Here is a 20848-nt window from a genome sequence, read left to right on the forward strand (position 1 = left end):
AAAGCTGAGTAAATTCATCACCAGAAAACCTATACTGCAGTAATATTAAAGGAAGTTTTTCAGGGACGCCTGGGTGACTCAGTCGGTTGAGCTTCCGACTTCGGCTCAGGTCATGATCTCATGGTCTGTGAATTCGAGCCCTGCGTCGGGCTCTGTGCTGACAGCTCGGAGCCTGGAGCCTATTTCAGATTCTGTGTCTCCCTCTCTCTCTGACCCTCCCCTGTTCATGCTCTGTCTCTCTCTGTCTCAAAAATAAATAAACATTAAAAATTAAAAAAAAAAAAAGTTCTTCAGGACAAAAGGAAAATAATACCAGGTGGAAAATTAGATCAATACAAAAGAATGCCAGAAGTGGTAAACATGTGGGTAAATGTAAAAGATGGTTTTTTTTCCTTTCAGTGTCTTTAAGATAAGTGCCTAAAACAAACAGATATATATAATTATTATATATTATTGTTATATAATAATTACATATAATTATTATATATTATTATATAATAATATAATTATATGTAATTATTATATATTATTATATATAATATAATTATATATAATTATTATATAACAATATATAATACAATTATATATAATTATATATATATAATAATATTACGTAGTTTATACAAATAAATGACAATAGCATAACATACATATAGGGTGAGGAAAGTGGAATTAATGTTGTAAGATTCTTACGCTATACATGAAGTGGTTTAATATTGTTTGAAGGTAGACTGAGAAGTTAAAGATGTATTATAGACCTTAGAGCAAACTCTAAAAAATAAAATTATAAGCTAATAGTGGAGATAAAAGGGATTCATAAAAATGTACAATTTATTCAAAAGTATGGAAGAAGAGAGAAAAAGGAACAAAAGAACAAATGGAATATATAGAAAACACAATCAAGATGGCAGATTTTAAACCAGATCATATTGACAGTTCCCTTAAATGGAAATAGCCCAAACACTCCACTAAAAGGCAGAGGTTGTCAGATTGGATAAAAAGGCAAAATCCAACTATATGCTATCCACAGAAACCCACTTTAAGTATAAAGACCCAGAAGGGTCAAAAGAAACAGAGATACCGTGTAGACAGTAATTCAAGGAAAATTAGAGTGGCTATATTTATATTAAATAAATATAGTTGTTTTCAGAACAAGGAATATTGGGAGAGGGTAAAATTCATCAAGAAGACATAATTTAAAATTTATATTCACCTAATAACAGAAGTTCAAAATACATAAAGCAACAACTAAAAAGTGAGATAGACAAATCCGCAATTGTAGATTGTGGATTTCTCAATGGTAGAAACTTCTTTCTTAATGATAGAATATAGAATAGAAAATTAATGAGATAGAAGGCTTGAACAACAGTATCAGTTTGGCCTAATTGATATTTACAGACATATTCTATCTACTCAGCAACAGAATGCATATACTATTCAAGTGAACGTGAAAGATTCACCAAGATAGACCATATTCTGGCCCATAAAACAGGTGTCAGCAAATGTAAATAGATTGAAATCATACAAAGTATATCCTTTTGCCACAACAGAATTAAATTCAAACTAACAGATACCTGAAAAATTTCCCACATGTTTAGAAATTAAACAGTTTATTGCTAAATAACTCGTGAATTAAAGAAATCAGAAGAGACGTTAGAAAAATACAGCAAATCAAAATTTGTGGAATATAGCTAAAATAGTGCTTACAGTGAAATCTGTACCACTAAATGCTTATTTTAGGAAAGAAAGGCCTTAAATCAATGAATTAATAAGCTTTTGCCTAAAACTAGAAAAAGACCCAATTAAACCAAGTAATAGAAGGAAAGAAATATTAAAGAGCAGTAACCCATGAAATAGAAGAAAAACAAGAACATTTGACTCTCTTTCACTAGAGTTTTAAAAAAGGTTTTAACTACAGTTTAATAATTTCTTGTGCATTTTATTCTAACCTTTTTCCTGATATATGATAGGAATACCTCCATTCATAATATAATGTATGTTAACAGTAAACGTCAGATGACATTCTTAACAACTAAGCCAAGGAGAAGTTGAAACCTGGTTATATGCGGGACAGTCTTGGCTTCAAGGAATTGTGGGTCATAAGATAATGTGGATTGGGCTGAGGCTACTTTGTCTCTTGGTGTTCAGTTTACCTATCTAAAATGTGTGTGTAGAGATTATCTGTCACTCGGCTCTGGATTGTAAGTGATTTTTATTGCACAACCAATGTATTTCTTTTCCTATCAAACCTTCATCATATAACTTTAGGAGACTGATGTTTTGAAGTACTGATTCACAGTGTTGATTTTTTACTACTGGTATTTGAATGCAAACTTATTCATCCAAGGAATGAAACTCAGCTTCAAAAGTGAAGTGTTTTAGGTTATGACATTTGACAGTTTTAAACTTTAACCATGATTCAGTTTAGAGGTAGAGTTCTCATTAAAGCTTCTATGGAAAGAGGGGAAAAAAAGAAATTAAAAAGAGATTGGCTTCTAAAACTTAAAAGAAAAAGTCTACGTTAAAATCACGGGTTTTCTAATATCTTAAACACTCATATTTTGAAACAAAGTGTTTTAAAATTTCTGGTTGTGTTTATCTTTATGTTATTGATTACATACTCTGTACCTTGTAACCCACTAAAAGTAAATAAATAAATGGAATGCCTTGACAGCTTTGATAATTTCTACTGCCTGATTCCTAGGTTTCAAATTGTTGGCTCTGTGTTAAGTGGCCTCTCTGGCAGCTGCGAACAGAACACGGACACAAGACACTGTGTGTATGTTCGAGCATTAGTATGGTTGTGTGTGATTCTAAGTAAGTTCACTTGTCTACACCACAATTAACTCAGCTATGGTTTTAGAGATATTTCTCCCTCACTGAGATAGTGTCGATTTGGGAGGTGGGGTGAGGACTGGTGGATTATTAAGGAAGCCATAAGGAAATCTAAACCCTCGGAAGAAGGCCTGCGTAGAATTGGGGGGAAATGGATTATATAAGTGGAATTGATAAGAATTTGTTCTTGTTCTGTACACTTAAGGTGCCATTTTAGACACCAGTCGATAAAAACCATTTTTATTGTATAATATTTTGTATGATGAGGAACCCATTATATTATTATCACATTATCATATTGCCCTCCTAGTAAAGGAAGACTAGGTGACTGTAGTCTGACAGTATAGTACTGTTTTTCCTACTCTTATTTCTCATGTTCAAGGGGACATCACTTACTCGTGGTCTGGCCAGCGTAGGTCTAGCAGACTTTGTATCTCCCTCAATTTTGAACAGTGTCTTTTCACTCTTGAAACATTAGGTCACTGATGTTCTGTCATGGGTCATCTGCTCCAAAATGATGCTTCGGACTGTGTTAAGTCTTGTGAGATTATGCATGTGCTGCTCAGTCAGCGAGTTACAGAAGCCGTTAGCATGTGAGCCCCTTCACAGGTTGTCCAGCGCCTCCGCGCATCTGCCTGCCGTGGCCAGTGGGTGCCCAAACCTTACTGCTCCAGACTTTTCCGAAAGAATATGAGGCCACTTGTAGTTCTGACTAGATTTAACGAGATGATAAGAAGGTGTTGCCTTGATACTAAAGATACTCCTGTTTTGAGTACCCACTCCCCACTGTTTTTTGTTCCATTTTGTTTTGTTTTGCAGGGAGCCCCTACACAGTTTTATAGATTTGTTGCTAATGCCTATGGCCAATGCTACACACGCTCTGCTCATGACTTAATGGTGTAAATCACAATACTTTAACTGAAGTGGCAAAATGAGGACCAAAATTCTAAGTTTCAGATATTAGGATCAAAATTAAAGCATCTTGGTGAGGCTAAAAGTGGTTACTTCAAAGACTATGTTCTGGTTGCCCTAAAGATAAAAATGGGGGTGGGGGGGTGGAGAAAAAGCCTTTCCTGCTCAGCTGCCTATCTACCTACATTGCTTTTTGTTTTGATTTTGATCATCTGTTCTCTCCCTTCATCACCCAGTACAGGCTGCACAGCTGACTCACCAGAGCCTCCCCAAATGTCAGTCCCCTTCCCCCAAAGCAAAATTTCATTTCCCCAAATGTTTTTATCGCCTCCAACATAGTTTACATTTGCAGCAGGCTTTGCAGGCATACTCGGCGACTGTTTGCATTCAGGCTTATTTCTAGAGGGAGTGTTATGACTTGGAAGGGGTGATGAAGATAGGCTGAAATTTTCTGTCTCTTCCCATAGCATAGATTTCTTTTCCTCTCTTTCTATTACTGACATTCAAATTGGATGCAAATGTCAGAAACCTGAGGAGAACATGCGCTGGGTTTCTTACAGAAGCTGGGGTGTGGGCAGTATAACAGTAGGCCCAATTGAGAAGAACTTCAGTTTTTACCTAGGCCCATATCCAGGAGGCACACAACCCTTAGCCTATGCCACGTGGGCCCCTCAGTAACCCACCTCCCTCCCTTCCTGTCTGCCCTTCTCAGCCTGGTCCTGATCATGCCTTCTCTGTGACAGACTTTTGGGATCCACTAATTAACTCGGTCCTTCATCTCTGTTTCTAAATGATGTCAGTGGTGTTAACATGAAGGGAGTTGTTCACAGGTGAAAAGCAATCTCAAATGTCATGGCCATAAAGTTGCATTTTTTTCCAGTTGCAGAAGAGAAAAGAACCTTAAAACTAGTTGCAGTGGCCTTTGTTCATGAAGATATGATTCATGCCATGTACTGTGTCACTTTCATTTGTCAAGATGTACCAGAGGTTTGGAGGTGGCCTAGAAAAAAACCTGTGGCCAATTTCCAAGGTTGCTTTTCTCCGGACCATCCTTGACCTCCCTGATCATGTTACACACCGATGCTGACTGCTCTCTTGGATTATTTTACCAAAACACTCTCCCCAAAGGAATCCTTTTTTTTTTTTTTTCTTTTTGGAAAATAATAAGTGGTTTGTTCAAATAACTCTAATAAAGAAATAGTCTGGTCAGTTTCCCACCTTATAAAGCCAGTGTTTGTCATTAAGGTCACAGGGTAAACAGCAGAAACAGTAACTAAAGATTAGTGGATGTCATAGAATAAAGTAAGACGCTATTAATACCTCATTCATCTCAAGACCACGGTCCATCAACCTACAAGAAACACAGACAAGAAACCAGAAGTTTGTGTTTTTCTTTTAAAAGGCTTCAGGGATGCCTGGGCGACTCAGTCACTCAAGCGTCTGACTCTTGAGTTCAGCTCAGGTCATGTTCTCACAGTTTGTGAGATTGAGCCCCACGTCAGGGCTTGGGTGTCTCCCTCTTTCTCTCTCTCTCTCTCTCTCAAAAGAAATAAGCTTAAAAAAATAAAAGGCCTTCAAAAGGAATATAGATGACATATGTTCTTGATTTACATCCAGTGCTAGCAAAGTTCTCATCAGGTTACCCCATTCGCAGCTAAGAATCAGCAAATAGGAAAAGGGATGAGGGGGACAAGGAGGAGGAGAAAGAGCTGACACAACAGCCTTGGAGAATGAGAAGAAACTCAAACTCATTTCTCATTCGGAAATATAAGAATCTGGAGCCATTTAGAATAAAAATCCTATGAAAACGTCACTTAATCATCGTCTGCTAGTGGTTTCTGCTGTAAAGACATCAATAATTCTGATTCCCCAAATGCCGACCAGCTGCTGATCCCTAAGCGGTATCTTCTATATTATAGGGCATTCCAGACAAAAGTTGCCATCTGGTATAATGTGGGCCTTCGGGCCGAGCCCCTGGACCCCTTGAGAACTGGTCCAGCCCTCCTTTCTCCCAGATTCTGTCCCACTTCTTTCTTAGTGTCCTCCTAAGCAGAAAAAATCCCCAAGGTGCAACTTTTGACCTTTTAATGATTGTATTTTGAATACATTCTGATTCAGTCATTTTAAGGCAGGTAATCATAACACAACCGTATCTATTGAACACAGTCATCTGCAGGTGTCAGAACCCTAGGGCCTTGTCTGCAGGAACAGCCCGCTTCCATTGTGCTGGATGGAATAGCTCTTCGTCATACCGCTCTAAGTTGCATAACTTGTGCAATTAGTTTTTTTAAGGTATCTTTTTCTTAAGGATTGGTAAAAAATTAGGATATAAATTAAACGTCACTGATTATGTGAAACTTCATGTAAAAGCAAAACCTGTAGAGCACATTCACCCTTGCAAAAATATTTCTCACTTTTTCTTCAATGTGCTTGACATTTACTCCGGGACTTTAGTGTCATCCGGGAAAGGAACTTGCTTCTCGGAACTTCTGGCTAATTCCAGTTCCTGTCCCCTCTTCCACCAAACTCCTCATTTGCTCAGTAACTAAACTTCTGTTTTAATGCAGAGACTATAGGCTGTGAACTCCCTTAGCCTTCTGGCTTTCAGGCCCCATCACTCCTGCACAGCCCTCCACTGCCCTCCTTCCCTTTTCCCAACTCAGCGGATGGGAAAAATAATTTTCCTCTTATTCAAAGCTAATCCCTCTGCCCTGGATCCTACGTCCATTTGATACCTTCGGGATCCTTACTCTGTCAGCTGCCTCCTCTTTTCCAGAAGTCTTCAATCTGCCATTGCCCTCCCCCCTCATCTCCAAACCTGTTCTGCTTTTGTTTCCCTCTGTTAATGCCCTCTTCCCCTCTCCTGTGCCTCTGATTCAGTTGGTTACCAAGGCCTGTTGATTCTGCCTCCCACATTAGTCCTTCACCCCTTTCTCTTACCGCTGCCTGAGTTCCAGCCCACACCATCTGTCACCTGGACTACTGCCACATGTAGCCTCCTACCTGATTTCTGCCAGCCTTGCCCATCTCACTGTGTCACTCACCTTCGAAATCTTCAGTGGCCCTGCATGGCTCACTGGGCAAAGTATGAATCTGTAGGCGTGGAAAAGGCCCTGACTGCCTCTCTCGACCCTGCCATGCAGTCATCCCCACCTGTGCCCATGCTGAACTTCCTTTTAATTCTCTAAACATCCCATTGTTTGGTTCAAGCCGGGTGGCGTTGATTTCCTTGGAACACCTTTTTTTTTTTTTTTTTTAATGTCTATTTTTGAGAGAGATAGCACAAGCGAGGGAGGACAGAGAGAGAGGAAGACATAGAATCTGAAGCAGGCTCCAAGCGGTCAGCTCAGAGCCCGACGTGGGGCTTGAACCCATGAACCATGAGATCATGACCTGAGCCGAAGTCAGACATTTAACCAACTGAGCCACCCAGGTGCCCCCGGAATACATTTCCTAATGCAGTCCCTCCAACACGCACACCCCAGTCCTGCCCCACAGGTCACCCAACACGTTAAGCCTGAGCAGTGCCCCTCCCCCAGCTTCCCTCGCACTTTCTCTGGAGCATTTTCACACTGTATTTAATGGGAGAAACCTATGGTGAATTCCTTGAGCCAGTATCCTTTTTATCTTTGTATATGTCATCACTTTAAAAATTTTCATGAATGAATAAAAATGACCATTTTGATGACCTCTAAGGGGAATGAAAAAGACAAAAAGGATGTAATATTTCAATTTTTACAGATACAGTCCCTTGTCGTGGAGTCCTAGAGGTCATAAAACAAAATTTAAGATGTACGAATTTTAGATACAAATATTCAAAAGGAAGTCCAGTTCAACCCTGTTACACAAATAGAAGTTTAGTTAGCTTCTGGTGCTTCCATGCTCTTTCTAGAACCTGGAGAGCTGTATAAGCTACCTTCTAAGTGGTTTAAACAAAAAGAAAACAACACCAGCCCCACGCGGCTCAGGATGCCTTTGTAAAACACCATCCAAGAAGGAAATGTGTAAATAATAATTTCCTAAAGATTGCTTTCTGAGATATAAGTGTGGTCCTTTAGTTAGAGAGCCAGCCTGCTCAGACATTTTGAACCCTTCCTTCAGTATATATAGTGAAGAATATATATCCTTCAATATATAATGTGAAGAAATGTCCCAAGATTTTCCAGATGCCACTTTCACTGCTGCTTTTGTGATGGCGAGGAAGAGAATTGGTTGTGCCATAACCTGTCATTATTCCGTGCTGTTTGCCATGAGCCCGATTTTAAGTTATTTCCCACCATCTACTCTGTTTTTGCTCTCCCAAATGTAACTTCGAGATCCTGTATCATGAGATAACTGGCAGTACAGGACTGGAACTTACTTCCTCTACACTTCTAGTCCATGTTTATTAACCTCACCAAGTCAAGTGATACTGGAGTATCCGAGATCCACGAACATTTAAGCCAGTTGGTATCCCAAAGACTTTCCCTAAAACTAACATCGTGATTCTGTAGCTATTTCATGATTATGCAACTTTTTAAATACAAATCAGTGCTGTTTCACTCCTTCCCCTCAAAGCAAAGCAAGATTGCATCCTTTATCCGGTTTTATTCACTCGGAGGAACACAGACGAACACAAAGACCTCACAGACTATCTGAATGTTGATCTTGGGCTCTGCTTCAGAAACTCTAGGAATTGCTTTCAGTTTACAGGCACTGAGCATCATTAGCAATCCAGAAGCAACCGTGTCTGCATTCCTGATGCTTTTCCTTAAAAGACATAGGCGAGATTATGGCCTGCTTTTCAAAATCAACATGTTCTGTGCTCAAGCTCATGTGGTGGTGACCAGACTCACAGGCACATACCTACTTGGAAGGAACCAAAACCAAGTTTCCATGACAGCTTTATGGCTATTTTGGCCAGTATTATAGTATTCTGAATTCTGATATACCTTTTCTCTCAAATTCTAATATATGCTTTTTTTTTCCATTTTAACATCTCTGGAATTGGGATTTATCTTCTAATCAATGGTTTGTCATAATTTACTTGGCTTAGTTTTTCTAAATGGAATATATGTGCCTTATGTTCATTATAAGTCTTGTATTCAATAGCATCTTAAATTTGAAGAAATGTTCTATATATTATCTTAAAAATCATTTACCTGGTTTCTAAGACCTATTTGATACATTAATAGAACAGTAGCAAAAATGACAATCTTAGTGGTGAATTTTGTTATTTGCAATAGGTATTTATGTTGGAGCCAAATCATCACCCTTAGTGATTTTCACCCTCTTACATTCCTGTCTTCTGCAGGAGAAACTCATACATGTAAGACATGATCTCAAGTCAGTGTACTTTGAAATACAGATCAGTGACTTGCTTGTTCCCTCTCCCTCTTTTTTATTTCTTGGGAGCATTTTCAGCCAATATGTGCTCGGAAATCTGAGTGTTATTGATAATAGTCCAGATTTGTTTTCTCTTATTCTGGGGTTTGGAGTCCTTGTTTCTCTTTTCTACCAGTACATTTTCATCTGAGTTAAGCTAGAATGGCTTCTCTTATACGTAAAAGTCTAGAAGTATCTTAGCATTTAAACCCTTCCTTTGGAGATTCCTTTCTTAAGGATAAAGGAATCAAATGCAGCAAAACATTTTTGCGGCTGGAATGACATGTGCCTAATTACTATACTCAGGGTTTCTGATTAGCTGTAGCTTCTGCAATTTCTAAAGTACGTTTTTTCCCTTAACTAACACAGTAAATATCAAATCATTTTGAACAGAAATTGGCCCTTTTTGATGATTCAGTATCACCTTCACCATCTGTGGCCCTAACTGTGGTCACAGATAACGGAAGGCGGGTCATCTGACAAAATCCTTACGGGACCCAAACACACTCTACGTTGTTCCTTATCCTCCTTCATGCATTAGCACTTGGAAAGCGCCAGGATTTGTAGAACACGTAGATGAGGCTGCTTACAGCTGAAGGGGACCATTTGGAAAACCGCAGTAGAAATGGTTTTCCAAAGTAAATCACAGAATATTGGTCTGATTTGTCACCATTTCTTAAACAAAGAGGAAACCAAGCTCTGAAAGAAATCTTAACTGTTTGTAGGTTCCACTCAAGGGTTTTCTAAATGTAACCGTAACGTGCCTCTCCAGTGCTAACCATGGCTTGTATTTGAGTGCTTTGACAGAAAACAATCTCCTCGTCCATGTGTTTCCCCTCTGGCCACTTTGTCACACACTACTCTTTTTCAGGTCCATACATTCAGAGGGCCACACTGGTGTGAATACTGTGCCAATTTCATGTGGGGTCTTATCGCTCAGGGAGTGAAATGTGCAGGTAAGAGCTCTTTCCTTTTTGCTTTATTGCATAAGTTACAAAGTTAGAAGGAATAAGTTGTAAGGAGATTTGCTGTTACGCGGGCTGGATCCTGGTTTGCTTTTAACACACATGCGGTAGGCTAGATTCTCAGGCAGCCGCTTCGGAAATTGGAAGTTTGTCTGCCTTTAACCTTCTTGTGCTTAATGGACAGCAGACTAGGGATCCGGTATTAGTCCATTAAAAAAAAAAAAAAAGTTGGCCTGTTCAAAAGGTCTGATAAAAGGAGATAAAAGTAAGGCAGTTATATTTAACTCTTGCCTTTGATGATACAGTAACTAAATTTATAAAATGATTTTTTTTTTTTAAGCAGTGTACAGGGACCTATGATTGTTGCCTTGGGAACTGAATTTTAAGGATAACTTGTTAAGCTGGATTGTCCTTACTGCATTTTTGCAAAATCAAATTGAAGCTTTAAAAATCTGTGAATTTATCTTCAAAGATGGTTTCCAAATTCTGAAAAACCACTTAGTCAGTAATATTGTTTGTGACATTTTGAAATTGTGAATATGCCAAATCCTTTTTATAAAATATGACCATAGTATTTTTAGATATAAATTTAGAAACTTTGAAGATTGACACATGAAGAACCAACTCTGGAATTTATTGAAATGCTTTATGAAAGTAAGTTATTCACATCATGTGAAATTCATTTGTATAGAACAACTATACCAAGAATTGGCCATTTATTCAGACTACTTTAAATTCTGACATAGACTTAAAAATAAACATTTAAAAGACATTTCTGCCATTTAAATTGTAAAACTAAAAACTACATTCTTAACATGTCTTTTAGCATGAAGCTTAACACTTAAAAATGTATACTAAGAGTAATGTATTTCAAAATGGTAACTGTAGTAATTCTGTCAAGTTTATCACTGTAAAAACCCATTCTTTTGTGGCATGATTTTTAAAAATTGTAATTCCAGGATAATTAACATACACGTGTTATATTAATTTCAGGTGTGCAATACAGTGTGATTCAGCAATTCTGTACATTACTTAATGCTCATCACAATAAGTATACTAGGATCCTCCTACTCTGACATCTTCCCCAGAAGTCCCCTGCGGCATGATGTTTCATGGAATATTTTTGTTGCCCCCATTATGTGCACAAATTTCTAGGGTCTGATTTTTCTTCTAAATTGCATTTTTTAATAGCAAGGTACAATATGCACTGCACATTAATGTTCCAAGCCCTTCTCCTGTCAGTTGCTGTTCTGTCGGCATTACTAAGGCATGATCAGGTTTCAGGCATACATCACTAGCCAGATCCGTCCAAGGACCTCCCTGCCACGCAGGGGTGTAAGAATTCCCCATGTGTCGACTCTGAACTGTGCATAGGTGTCCATCAAGGAGAGTCTCAGCTCAGATCCAGTCTGACTGACTCCCGTTATCCTAGAGGGATGACAACCCTGTTTGCAAGTCTCTGCCCAGAGAATGAACGAGGACAACCCTGTCATCCTTCCAATTGGTGGTTATGGAGTCAGGATGAAAAACCATCATTAGGAAGGCTGTGGCTAAGCCTTTGAACTGGAGGGGAGCACCTAAGGTGTTGACAAAGTAGTGTCGTTAAGACCATCTACACTGTGAGTTTTCAAAGGTAAATGGAGGAGTTTCCAGAGCATAAATCCCCGGCTCAAGGAATGTTGGTCTCAGTAATAGCATGTTTTGCCTTTATGATCCAGATGGACCAGCCGAGACTTTGCAGCAGTTTCATAAAACACTTTGTGACTGTCCCTGACTTAAAAGCTTTTCTTTTACTTAGAGAAGTGATGTGTATCACTTATGTTCTGAAAAAGTGAAGCCCATCTACATAAGAATTCTGAGTTTGCTATATAAGCAGAAAATCGGTACACATATGGAGATAATCTTTGATGATACGCTACAGTCCTAAATCATGTCTGAAAGAAATGTTTTGGAACCTTTATGACAGTAATAATACGAAGGAAAAGGAAAGAGAAAATCATTTGTCCCCTCCCCTACCTACCCGCATTAGTAGCTTCCACATCTTGTTGTACATAAAGGGCAGGAATTGAAAGAAAAGCCTTGAGGAGATTTTTCATTTTATGTTATGTCTTGTCCTTAAAAGCATTATATTCTGTGTGATTTGAGCCATATTAACGTATAAGAACAACTCATTTTTTTTTTTAATGTGGTGGTTAGCATTTGAATTAGTTCTGTTTTCTGTGACAATTCTTAGATCCACAGTGGCTCATCCTGACCTTTGAGCCATCCACTTTAAAAGAGAATACAAAGAATTAAGAATTTAAAGAGAGAGAGAATGAACTCTGATAGGTTAAATAAAGAAGTCCTTCCTGATTCCTGGAACCTGTGACTATGTCATTTTTTAATGGCAAAAGGGACTGTGATTAAAGTTAAGGGTTTCGAGATGGGGAGATGACCCTGGATCGTTGGGGTGGACCTAGTTTAGTCACAGTCATAAGGGTCCTTATAAGAGGGAGGCAGAGTCAGAAAAAGGGACAGAGCAGTGGTCAGAAAAGAGAGAAGATGCTATGCCACTCGCTTCGTAGATAGAAGGTGGCAGCCACAAGCCAAGGAATGCAGACAGTCTCTAGAAGCTGGAAAAGGCAAGGAAAGAAAACATTCTCCTCTGGAGCCTCCAGAAGGAGTACAGGCGTGCTAACACCTTGGTATCAGCCTAGTGAAACTGATTTTGGACTTCTGACCCCCAGAACTATAACGTAAACTCCTACTGTTGTAAGCCACTGAGTTAATTTGTTACAGCAGCAATTGGACACAAAAACGCCAGCCACTAAACATTTAAGATAGGACTCCCAAAGAAAAAGGGCAGGCGAACTGCCCGTCCGAAAAGAGATTTACTTATCTGCTTTTGATTCTTGCAAGAGCTCATTTTGTCCTGGTTTCTTTTTACAAAAACCACCAAGTCAGAAGAGCTTGTCAGGAATTTTTAAGGGAGCGTTTGCCAAAAGTATCAGTTTTGTATCCTGCACCGCCCCCTCAACGCTTTTTTGAAACATCATGCAAAGCGTTGGGTGGTGTTCCAGTCACCAGGCTGGCAAAGTTAGTGTAGCAATCGGACTGTATCCGGCTAATAACGGGCAAGTTGGCCCTTCAGAACTGAAAGCTCTGGGCTTCACTGCTAAGCACGCTGCAGCCAAAGAGGACAAGCAAGGGCCAGTCAGGGCGGACATGGTCTTTCTAAAACCTGGCACCGAGATTCAGTGGCAGGCATTAAACGTCCTCTTCGTCTACAATGTCTCCCTCCCTCCAACATTCTTTATAGAGAGTAAAGTAATGTTGCAGGGGAGTATGGAACTGCAGCTTGGGAGTGGTACTCCTTTCACTAAAATATTTATGAACACACTAGTTTTTAAAAGCAAAGTTCAAAGGATTGACATTCAGACAATAGTTTCCCTAAGCCATTTTTCCTTTCTTTATGAAATGTAAGCTTTACAGGTTAAAATAATCTATTGTTACATAATCACTGAGATTGCCAAACACCCCTCCCACCAAAAAGATCACGATTATTCCACCAGCATTCCTGAATTGTTTTCACTTTAGCCTTGCCAGAATATTCTAAGAATTAAGCCAGATAATAATCGTTGTAAATCACACATCAACTTAGTATTGGTTCTTTATTCAAGAGACTCTGTTTTTCCAGTGTGTCATAGCCATTGCTGTCACCCCCAACAGAGAATGGCAATTGCTCTTTCCTAGTAATAAAGTGTATCCGTTGCTTAAAGTATATAAGCCCTTAGCTTTTAGGTTGAAGAAGAGCAGTGGAAGTAATTTATTTTAATTACTCCTATGATTGGCTGCACCTAAAAAGTTCTGTCTGTCCTTACAAGCTAATGAGAAATTGATTAGACTTGCCTAGAAGTTTCACGTAGCGATATTTTCACAATATCCCAAAGAGCAAAGTATTCCTTAATTTTGCTTATGAAAATAATGACTTCTGTTAGTCAGAGAAAGACAAATATCATATGACTTCACTCAAATGAGAAATTTAAGATACAAAACAGATGAACATAAGGGAAGGGAAGCAAAAATAATATAGAAACAGGGAGGGGGACAAAACATAAGAGACTCTTAAATATAGAGAACAGGTTGCTGATGGGGCTATGGGAAGGGGGATGGGCTAAAAGGGGAAGGGGCATTAAGGAATCTACTCCTGAAATCACTGTTGCACTATATGCTAACTTGGATGTAAATTAAAAATTAATTATAAAAAAATTTTAAAAATAATCACTTCTGATACATATTAGAATCAGACTATTCCCACTTTTCCTAGATGGGGAGTCAGGGAGGGGGGACATCTAAGAGATAGGGTTTAGAATAAAACTTTTATTTGTAATTATTAAAAATATGAACACTCAGTCAGTAGAACATATGACTCCTGATCTTGGGGTAGTGAGTTTGAGCCCCATGTTGGGTGTAGAAATTACTTAAAAAAAGATTTTTAAAATAAATAATATACAAACACTCATAGAAAAGAATGAGAAGTTATCTTTCCTTTCAAAACACACATTAACATTTCCCCTTAATCCTATCAGTATAAATAATATCAGCTATTTATTTCAAAAGATAGATTTTTGTGCCTTCTAGATATAAATCATGTTATATCTTTTGGAGAAATCAAGCCCCAGGAAATCTGAAATCTGAGAGTAGCTTAAAGTTAGTAGTCTAAGTAATTTATAGAGCATTTATAAAGGACAGAATAAAATGTGATTTGAATCTTTTCTTTTTTTCCTTCATATGGTTTAGTGTATGCTTATTAACTGGAAGGACTGGGAGGGGGAAATGTGGTTTAATTGTAACATAAAAATTACCTACTCAACCAAGAGATGCGACAAATGAAACGATCTTTTATGGACTTTTGTTGTTGTTGTTTATAGTGTAGAGCTTCCTTGGGAGAAATGGAACTATATAGGAGTTACATGACTTTAATAAATAAGTATGATAACCAAATAAAGTCTTAATGGCAAACTGAAATACTGACATACTGCCAGTCCCTGCAGCAGGGATTTTCAGAGCAAGCTCAGAGCTGGTATATTGCACCACGACTTAAGGGTATAAAGAGGCTTTATTTGCATGACTTTGCCCTGTCCTTTGGTCGTCTGACGGACTTCATAACCAATCCTGCCAAAAATGTGGCCTTTGAAATTTATTTCTAAAATTGGGCAGAATATGTTGTCCCATAGTTTAATCTTATTCAAATGGAAGAAAGAATATCAATTTACAAAACATTTCCCTCTTCCTGAATTCCTAAATCTGAGCTCAATCATCACTTGATGCACTTTCCAATGAGTCACAAATCATCTTAGGAACCTGATGTTTAAAAGTGGTAGATAGCTCCAGATATTCAAAGGAAAAAAGTTGGTGTTAATATCAGACCACTAGTTCCATTCATGTTTTGATATTGTATAGCTGCATCAGAATTTTACTGTTTTGCTTTCTAATGGTTTTCCATGTAGAGTGTATACATAGGGAGAGAATATGACAAAAACAAAGTATAGTGGGTAGGTTTTATCTCTGCTTTAAAAAAAATTTTTTTTAATGTTTTATTTATTTTTAAGACAGAGACAGAGCATGAATGGGGATGGGGCAGAGAGAGAGGGAGACACAGAATCTGAAGCAGGCTCCAGGCTCTGAATCCCTATCCAGTATACCTGAAACTATGTCACCTTGTCTGTTCAGTAACTAGAATTTAAATAAAAACTTAAATAAAAGTACACTGATATTTAAAAAGTCCTTGCCATCTATGTACATATATCTACATATATAACAGTAAAATACAACAATGTCTTTTAAAAAGTATATACGACAAATAATGGATAAAATAAACATTATTGAATAAGAGATTGAAAATAGCAAATTCATCTTCAGTGCTGAAACCGTCTCTCAGAATGCATGATATACTGCTGGTGAAAAGTGGCACCCATCAGTCAGTGGGAGCAGCGCGGGCTGGGAATCGGGAAGCCAAGGTTGCATCTCAGTTCTACCACTTTCTGGCTGAGTAATCTGAACAAGTCATTTAGCCTCTTGGACCTTTGTTGCCTTTGTCTGTCCAGTAAAGACACTGGGATAGGTTGTTACCAACAGCCCTTTTCAACTGGATCTGTCACTTCTTTGTACACTTAGAGTACAAGGCACATCGACATGAATATTAAATTATGAAGCTTTGCTGACTTTTATACATTTAAAATACTATGTAGGAGTTCTTCCGGAACTTGCTTCTGGACAAGATGAACACATATGTTTTGTTTTATTCCTCGCAATAATTACAAAAGACCCTGTACACAATACATACACTTCAACTATCAGAAGACTCTGGAAGTGGAGAAAAGCAGGCAGGCCAACTCAAGGAACCCAGCAGCAAGTTTCCTGGTGGTCTTTGTTTTTATTTAACCTCCCATGTATCTAGAGAAGCTCACAACCCATAAATGCCAACAAGCACAGACACAAAATAATCCCAAGTAAAGCCTGCTTTTCCTAGCCAAAGCCCTGGGAAAAGGGTAGGCCAGCCAGGGCAGACATCTTTTAGCCATTCCTGCCCTTCTCGAGGTGAACGTCATGAAAAAGCCACAGTGCTGCTGCTGCAGCCATTGCCTATGGGCAGAACCCTGTTTTCACCCCCGCCCCCACAATAACAGGGGTACACCTCTCTCCTGGCAGTCTGTGAGTGGAGCCCTATGTTTCAGCACCACCTTGCAGGAAGAGAAGGTACCCCTCCTGGCTCAGCCTGTGAGTAGGACCTGGACCTTCATCCCCACCCTGTAGTAAGAGCAGCACCCTGTCAGCCCAAGCCTGTGGGTAGAGCCCTGTCTTCATCCTGACCTGCAGTAATGAGGCAGCTGAGACCATGATCAGAGCTCTTGTCTCCCATGCCTACGGCATTCCTTCTCAACCAGGTTTCTGGGCACACCCTGGCTTCCGTCTCCAGCCCGCAGTAACTAGGAGGTCGTCCTCTCCCTCCCCAGAATGTGGGGTAAAGTCCTGCCATTAGGGTGACGTACAAGTAGGGTAGGCAGAATAGCATTGCAGTCGCATCACAGAGGCTTTGTGAACTAGTTTGATATTTGAACCCTGGCCTACAAAAATGAGCCAGGACTTGCATTCTAAATCTAAAGAGGTTAACTATCAGCTACAATGGAAGGAACCAGAGTCCTGGAGGACTCGAAATATCCAGGATTCAGTTCAGAATTACACTTTATACCAAGAACCAGGCAAATCACAACTCGGATCAGAAAAGATAGCAGATGTACCAATACTGAGATGACATAGATGTTGGAATTATTAGACAAGGAAATTAGCTATCATAATAATGCTCCAACAAGCAATTACAAACACTCTTGAAACAAGTGATAAATAGGAAATAGAACATAAAGATAAAAAAGTAACTACTGTAAAATGGAAATTTTAGAACTGAAAACTTTATTAGCAGTAAACTCACCAGATGGGCTCAAAATACCAGAGACAGAGGAAGGAATTGGTGAGCCTGAAGACAGATCAATAGAAATTATCCAACGCAAACAAGAGAAAGAAAATAGACTTTAAAAAGTGAACTGAACCCCAGAGACCTGTAGCCAAATAGCAAAAGATTTAACATTTGTGTTGTTGAAGTCCCAGAAGAGGGTAAAGAGAGACTGAAAAAATACTGGAAAAATTAGTGGCTGAAAACTCCTCAAATTTGGTAAAAGCAGAGAAAAATTAAGTACTTCTTTAGAGACATTTTTATGTAATGAAATGTATCCGAACAGTATAGATGAGGAAGCAGCTATAACTCCAGTCACCCAGGTCCTTTTCAGGACCTCGCATTCACATGTGACAAACAGAACCGGCCCAGAATTCAACTTAGCTTCTGACCTTAAGCTGATCATGACAATACCGTGTAGCAAACCCTGGGGCGCTATGTAGAAAGGGCCTCTCAAAAACTTCCCTTCTTCTAAATAATGACAACGACAACATAGTCCTGGTAAACACTTCTAATCTACTCCGTGTCAGAAAGTACATATACTAATATGAGAGCCTTACGTGAACCTAATAATGGATAATAGAGCTAATAATAAATATTATTCCTATTTTACATAACTGACACATAGGAAAGGTAACTCACTTGAAATCACATAGCTAGTAGATCATAGATCTAAGTTTTAGAGGTTATATAAAACATTACAGCGTTCAGGGGAAAGAAGGTCTTTTCAGTGGCCATTTTGCCATTGATTTGCCTTATGATTGAGTCAGACATCTTATCTGGGGCTAACAGATATAAAGAGGAATTGGGGTTTGGGGTCGTGCAGTCATTTGGACATTGTCTAACTATTGCAGAATGTTGTTCGGTCATTTCCTCAGATAATACAGATCAAACTCTTTGCTCTGGAAGCCTTTCTGTATTCAGAGAAGCAGCTGTTATTCTCTAGTGATGATCATGTTCACGCACCTGTTGGCATTGGCCATGCCGTCTCTAGCTCTGCCCCCTTACACACAGTTGTGCAGAAACTTAGTTTCCTTCTACACCTAGCCTGATGTTGCACATAGGAGGTGGAGATGCACTCCCTTAGTGACTCAGCGTCACCACCGGCCTTGAGTTCTCACTGCACTTTGGCAGTGTCTGCATAGTTAACGAAAGAACGATTCCGGGCATGACTTTTCAGCTAACGTTCCTTACCTCTCTTTTTATCGTTCCTGCCATTACCTAACAAGGTTGCGGCTTTACCAAGTCATTATGATGATGATAGTCACCAACGTTTGTCTCATGGTTTATACCGTGCAGAGCATCTTGAATGCATTGGCCCATTAACAGTTTTGCGAGGTAAATGCGGTGCTCCCCTCTCTGTCAAGAGAGCAAGCAAAACTAAGCTCGCCCGGTGACCGCAGGCAGCAGTCACGTCACTGTAAGATTTTCAAATTGGTGTCATTAAGACCTGGATATAATTGCATCAGATTTACAAGAGGTCAGCATCAAGTTCTTATGAAAACCACCAATGAGTTATGTTTTTAAAAACTTAAAGATGGCATCTCTTTTATTTAATTACTCAGCTGTGATTTACCCCTCTTCGTTCTAATTTGGCAAGATATTTGTATTCCTCTGTCCCTTCTCAAATTCCACTGCGCTCTTCTTGTTGACAACCAAAGGTCTCAAAATATTCACTAGAAGATGTTTGAGTTCTGGCATCTTCGACGCGATAACCCAGTAAAATTACAAAGCAGAGGACAAACTTCAATAGAGGCAACGTGGTATGGGTGCTAAACCCGTGGACCCTGAATCCTTCGTAGGCTTAAATCTCAGCTCCGCTGCATGCCAAATGCACGGCCGTAGGTAAATTGCATAACACCTCTGTGCTTGGTTTCATCAGGTTTATACAATGAGAAGAATGACGATCCCTATTTCGTAGAGTTTTGTGAGCTTGATGGAAACAATGTAAAGCACTTGGAATAGTGCTTGGCATCAGTGAACTGGTGCTAATATTAAGACAATAACTGTGGCTATTTCTAGCCACTAAATTTATTATTTACAGGGTTATGAACAGATAGGAATATGAGTAGCACAATTTTAAGAGGGCCCTGGGATGCTCTTACTTTTGGAGGTCTGATTTCTCTTCATACCAAATATATTAAAATGGAATTCTGTATCCCACATCAAATATAATTTTGTGTAAGTTTAAAGAAACGGATAACTTTTAGTCGCCTGCATTTTGTAGATATCTAAACACTAATTTCACTTTGTCTGAATTGGTTCTCTCCTGGGATCACACAGCAAATAAATGATGAAGCACGAGCTAGAATTCTCGTCTTCTGACTTAAAACCAAAATTTTCCAAAAGAAAAGATGGGAAGAATGTTTTTCCACTCTTCAGAAACTGTTGGGAGCTAGTCCCCTTCAAAGCCCAATTCAAGCTGGATGGTGGGAGTGTCTTTTGCTAAACTAAACACTCCAGAATGCTCAAAAGTCTGAAAACATTGATGAATTTTTCCTTTCTATATTTTTCATTTAGACTGTGGTTTGAATGTTCATAAGCAGTGTTCCAAGATGGTCCCAAACGACTGTAAGCCAGACTTGAAACATGTCAAGAAGGTATACAGTTGTGACCTTACCACTCTCGTGAAAGCCCGTGTCACCAAGCGGCCAATGGTGGTGGACATGTGCATCAGGGAAATTGAATCCAGAGGTGAGGCATCACCGGTGTGGTTCAGCACTCATAATTCACCATGAATGCAAGTTCTGATGCCCTTCTGGGTACCTCATGGCATAACCCAGTTGTCTTCTTCAGTAAGTTTAGAGGGAGAGGATTTCAGATGTCAAATGATCTGAAAGTCTGAAATGAATTAAGTTAACAAATAATTCGCCAGCATGATTTTAAGGTACATTGAGTGAGTTCTAGGAAATATGCTTAAATATTTTTTTATGAATGATGATGCTTGTCTATAAAAGTTGACATGTAGATACCAATTCATTTTTCACTTTTTACATTTTTCTTAGGTCCAAGAAGCAAAGGTGTAAATGCTCTATTAAGACCGTCCCAAACCAAAAAACAGAACTGCACCCTAATTATTCTTTCCCATTTGGGAAAGACTGGTACAGGCCTATTAATATGGTTTATCTTAGTCTTCTGTTATGTAAAAGAATTTATGGTATAATTGAGGTGATGAATGATTTCCCTGAAGACTCAACGTATTTGATCTAATTAGACACAGTGATGAGCCAGATTACAGATATTCAGGCAACAGTAAGCCAGAGTTTAAAGTCTGTGAGTGAAA

General features: G+C 38.9%; 1 protein-coding gene across 3 annotated transcripts in view; it reads left to right on the forward strand.

Moving 5' to 3' along the window:
- The window catches only part of CHN1 (chimerin 1), a 204738-nt gene that overhangs the window by 171974 nt on the left and 11916 nt on the right, over positions 1–20848 (forward strand). For all 3 annotated transcript variants that reach the window (XM_058713484.1, XM_058713492.1, XM_058713497.1), the window contains 2 exons: positions 9983–10067; positions 20086–20259. In XM_058713484.1, the coding sequence (XP_058569467.1) occupies positions 9983–10067; positions 20086–20259 (259 nt within the window). The remainder of the gene's footprint in view (positions 1–9982; positions 10068–20085; positions 20260–20848) is intronic.

This window comes from Neofelis nebulosa, chromosome 2 (genome assembly GCF_028018385.1).
Source record: "Neofelis nebulosa isolate mNeoNeb1 chromosome 2, mNeoNeb1.pri, whole genome shotgun sequence".
NCBI lineage: Eukaryota > Metazoa > Chordata > Mammalia > Carnivora > Felidae > Neofelis > Neofelis nebulosa.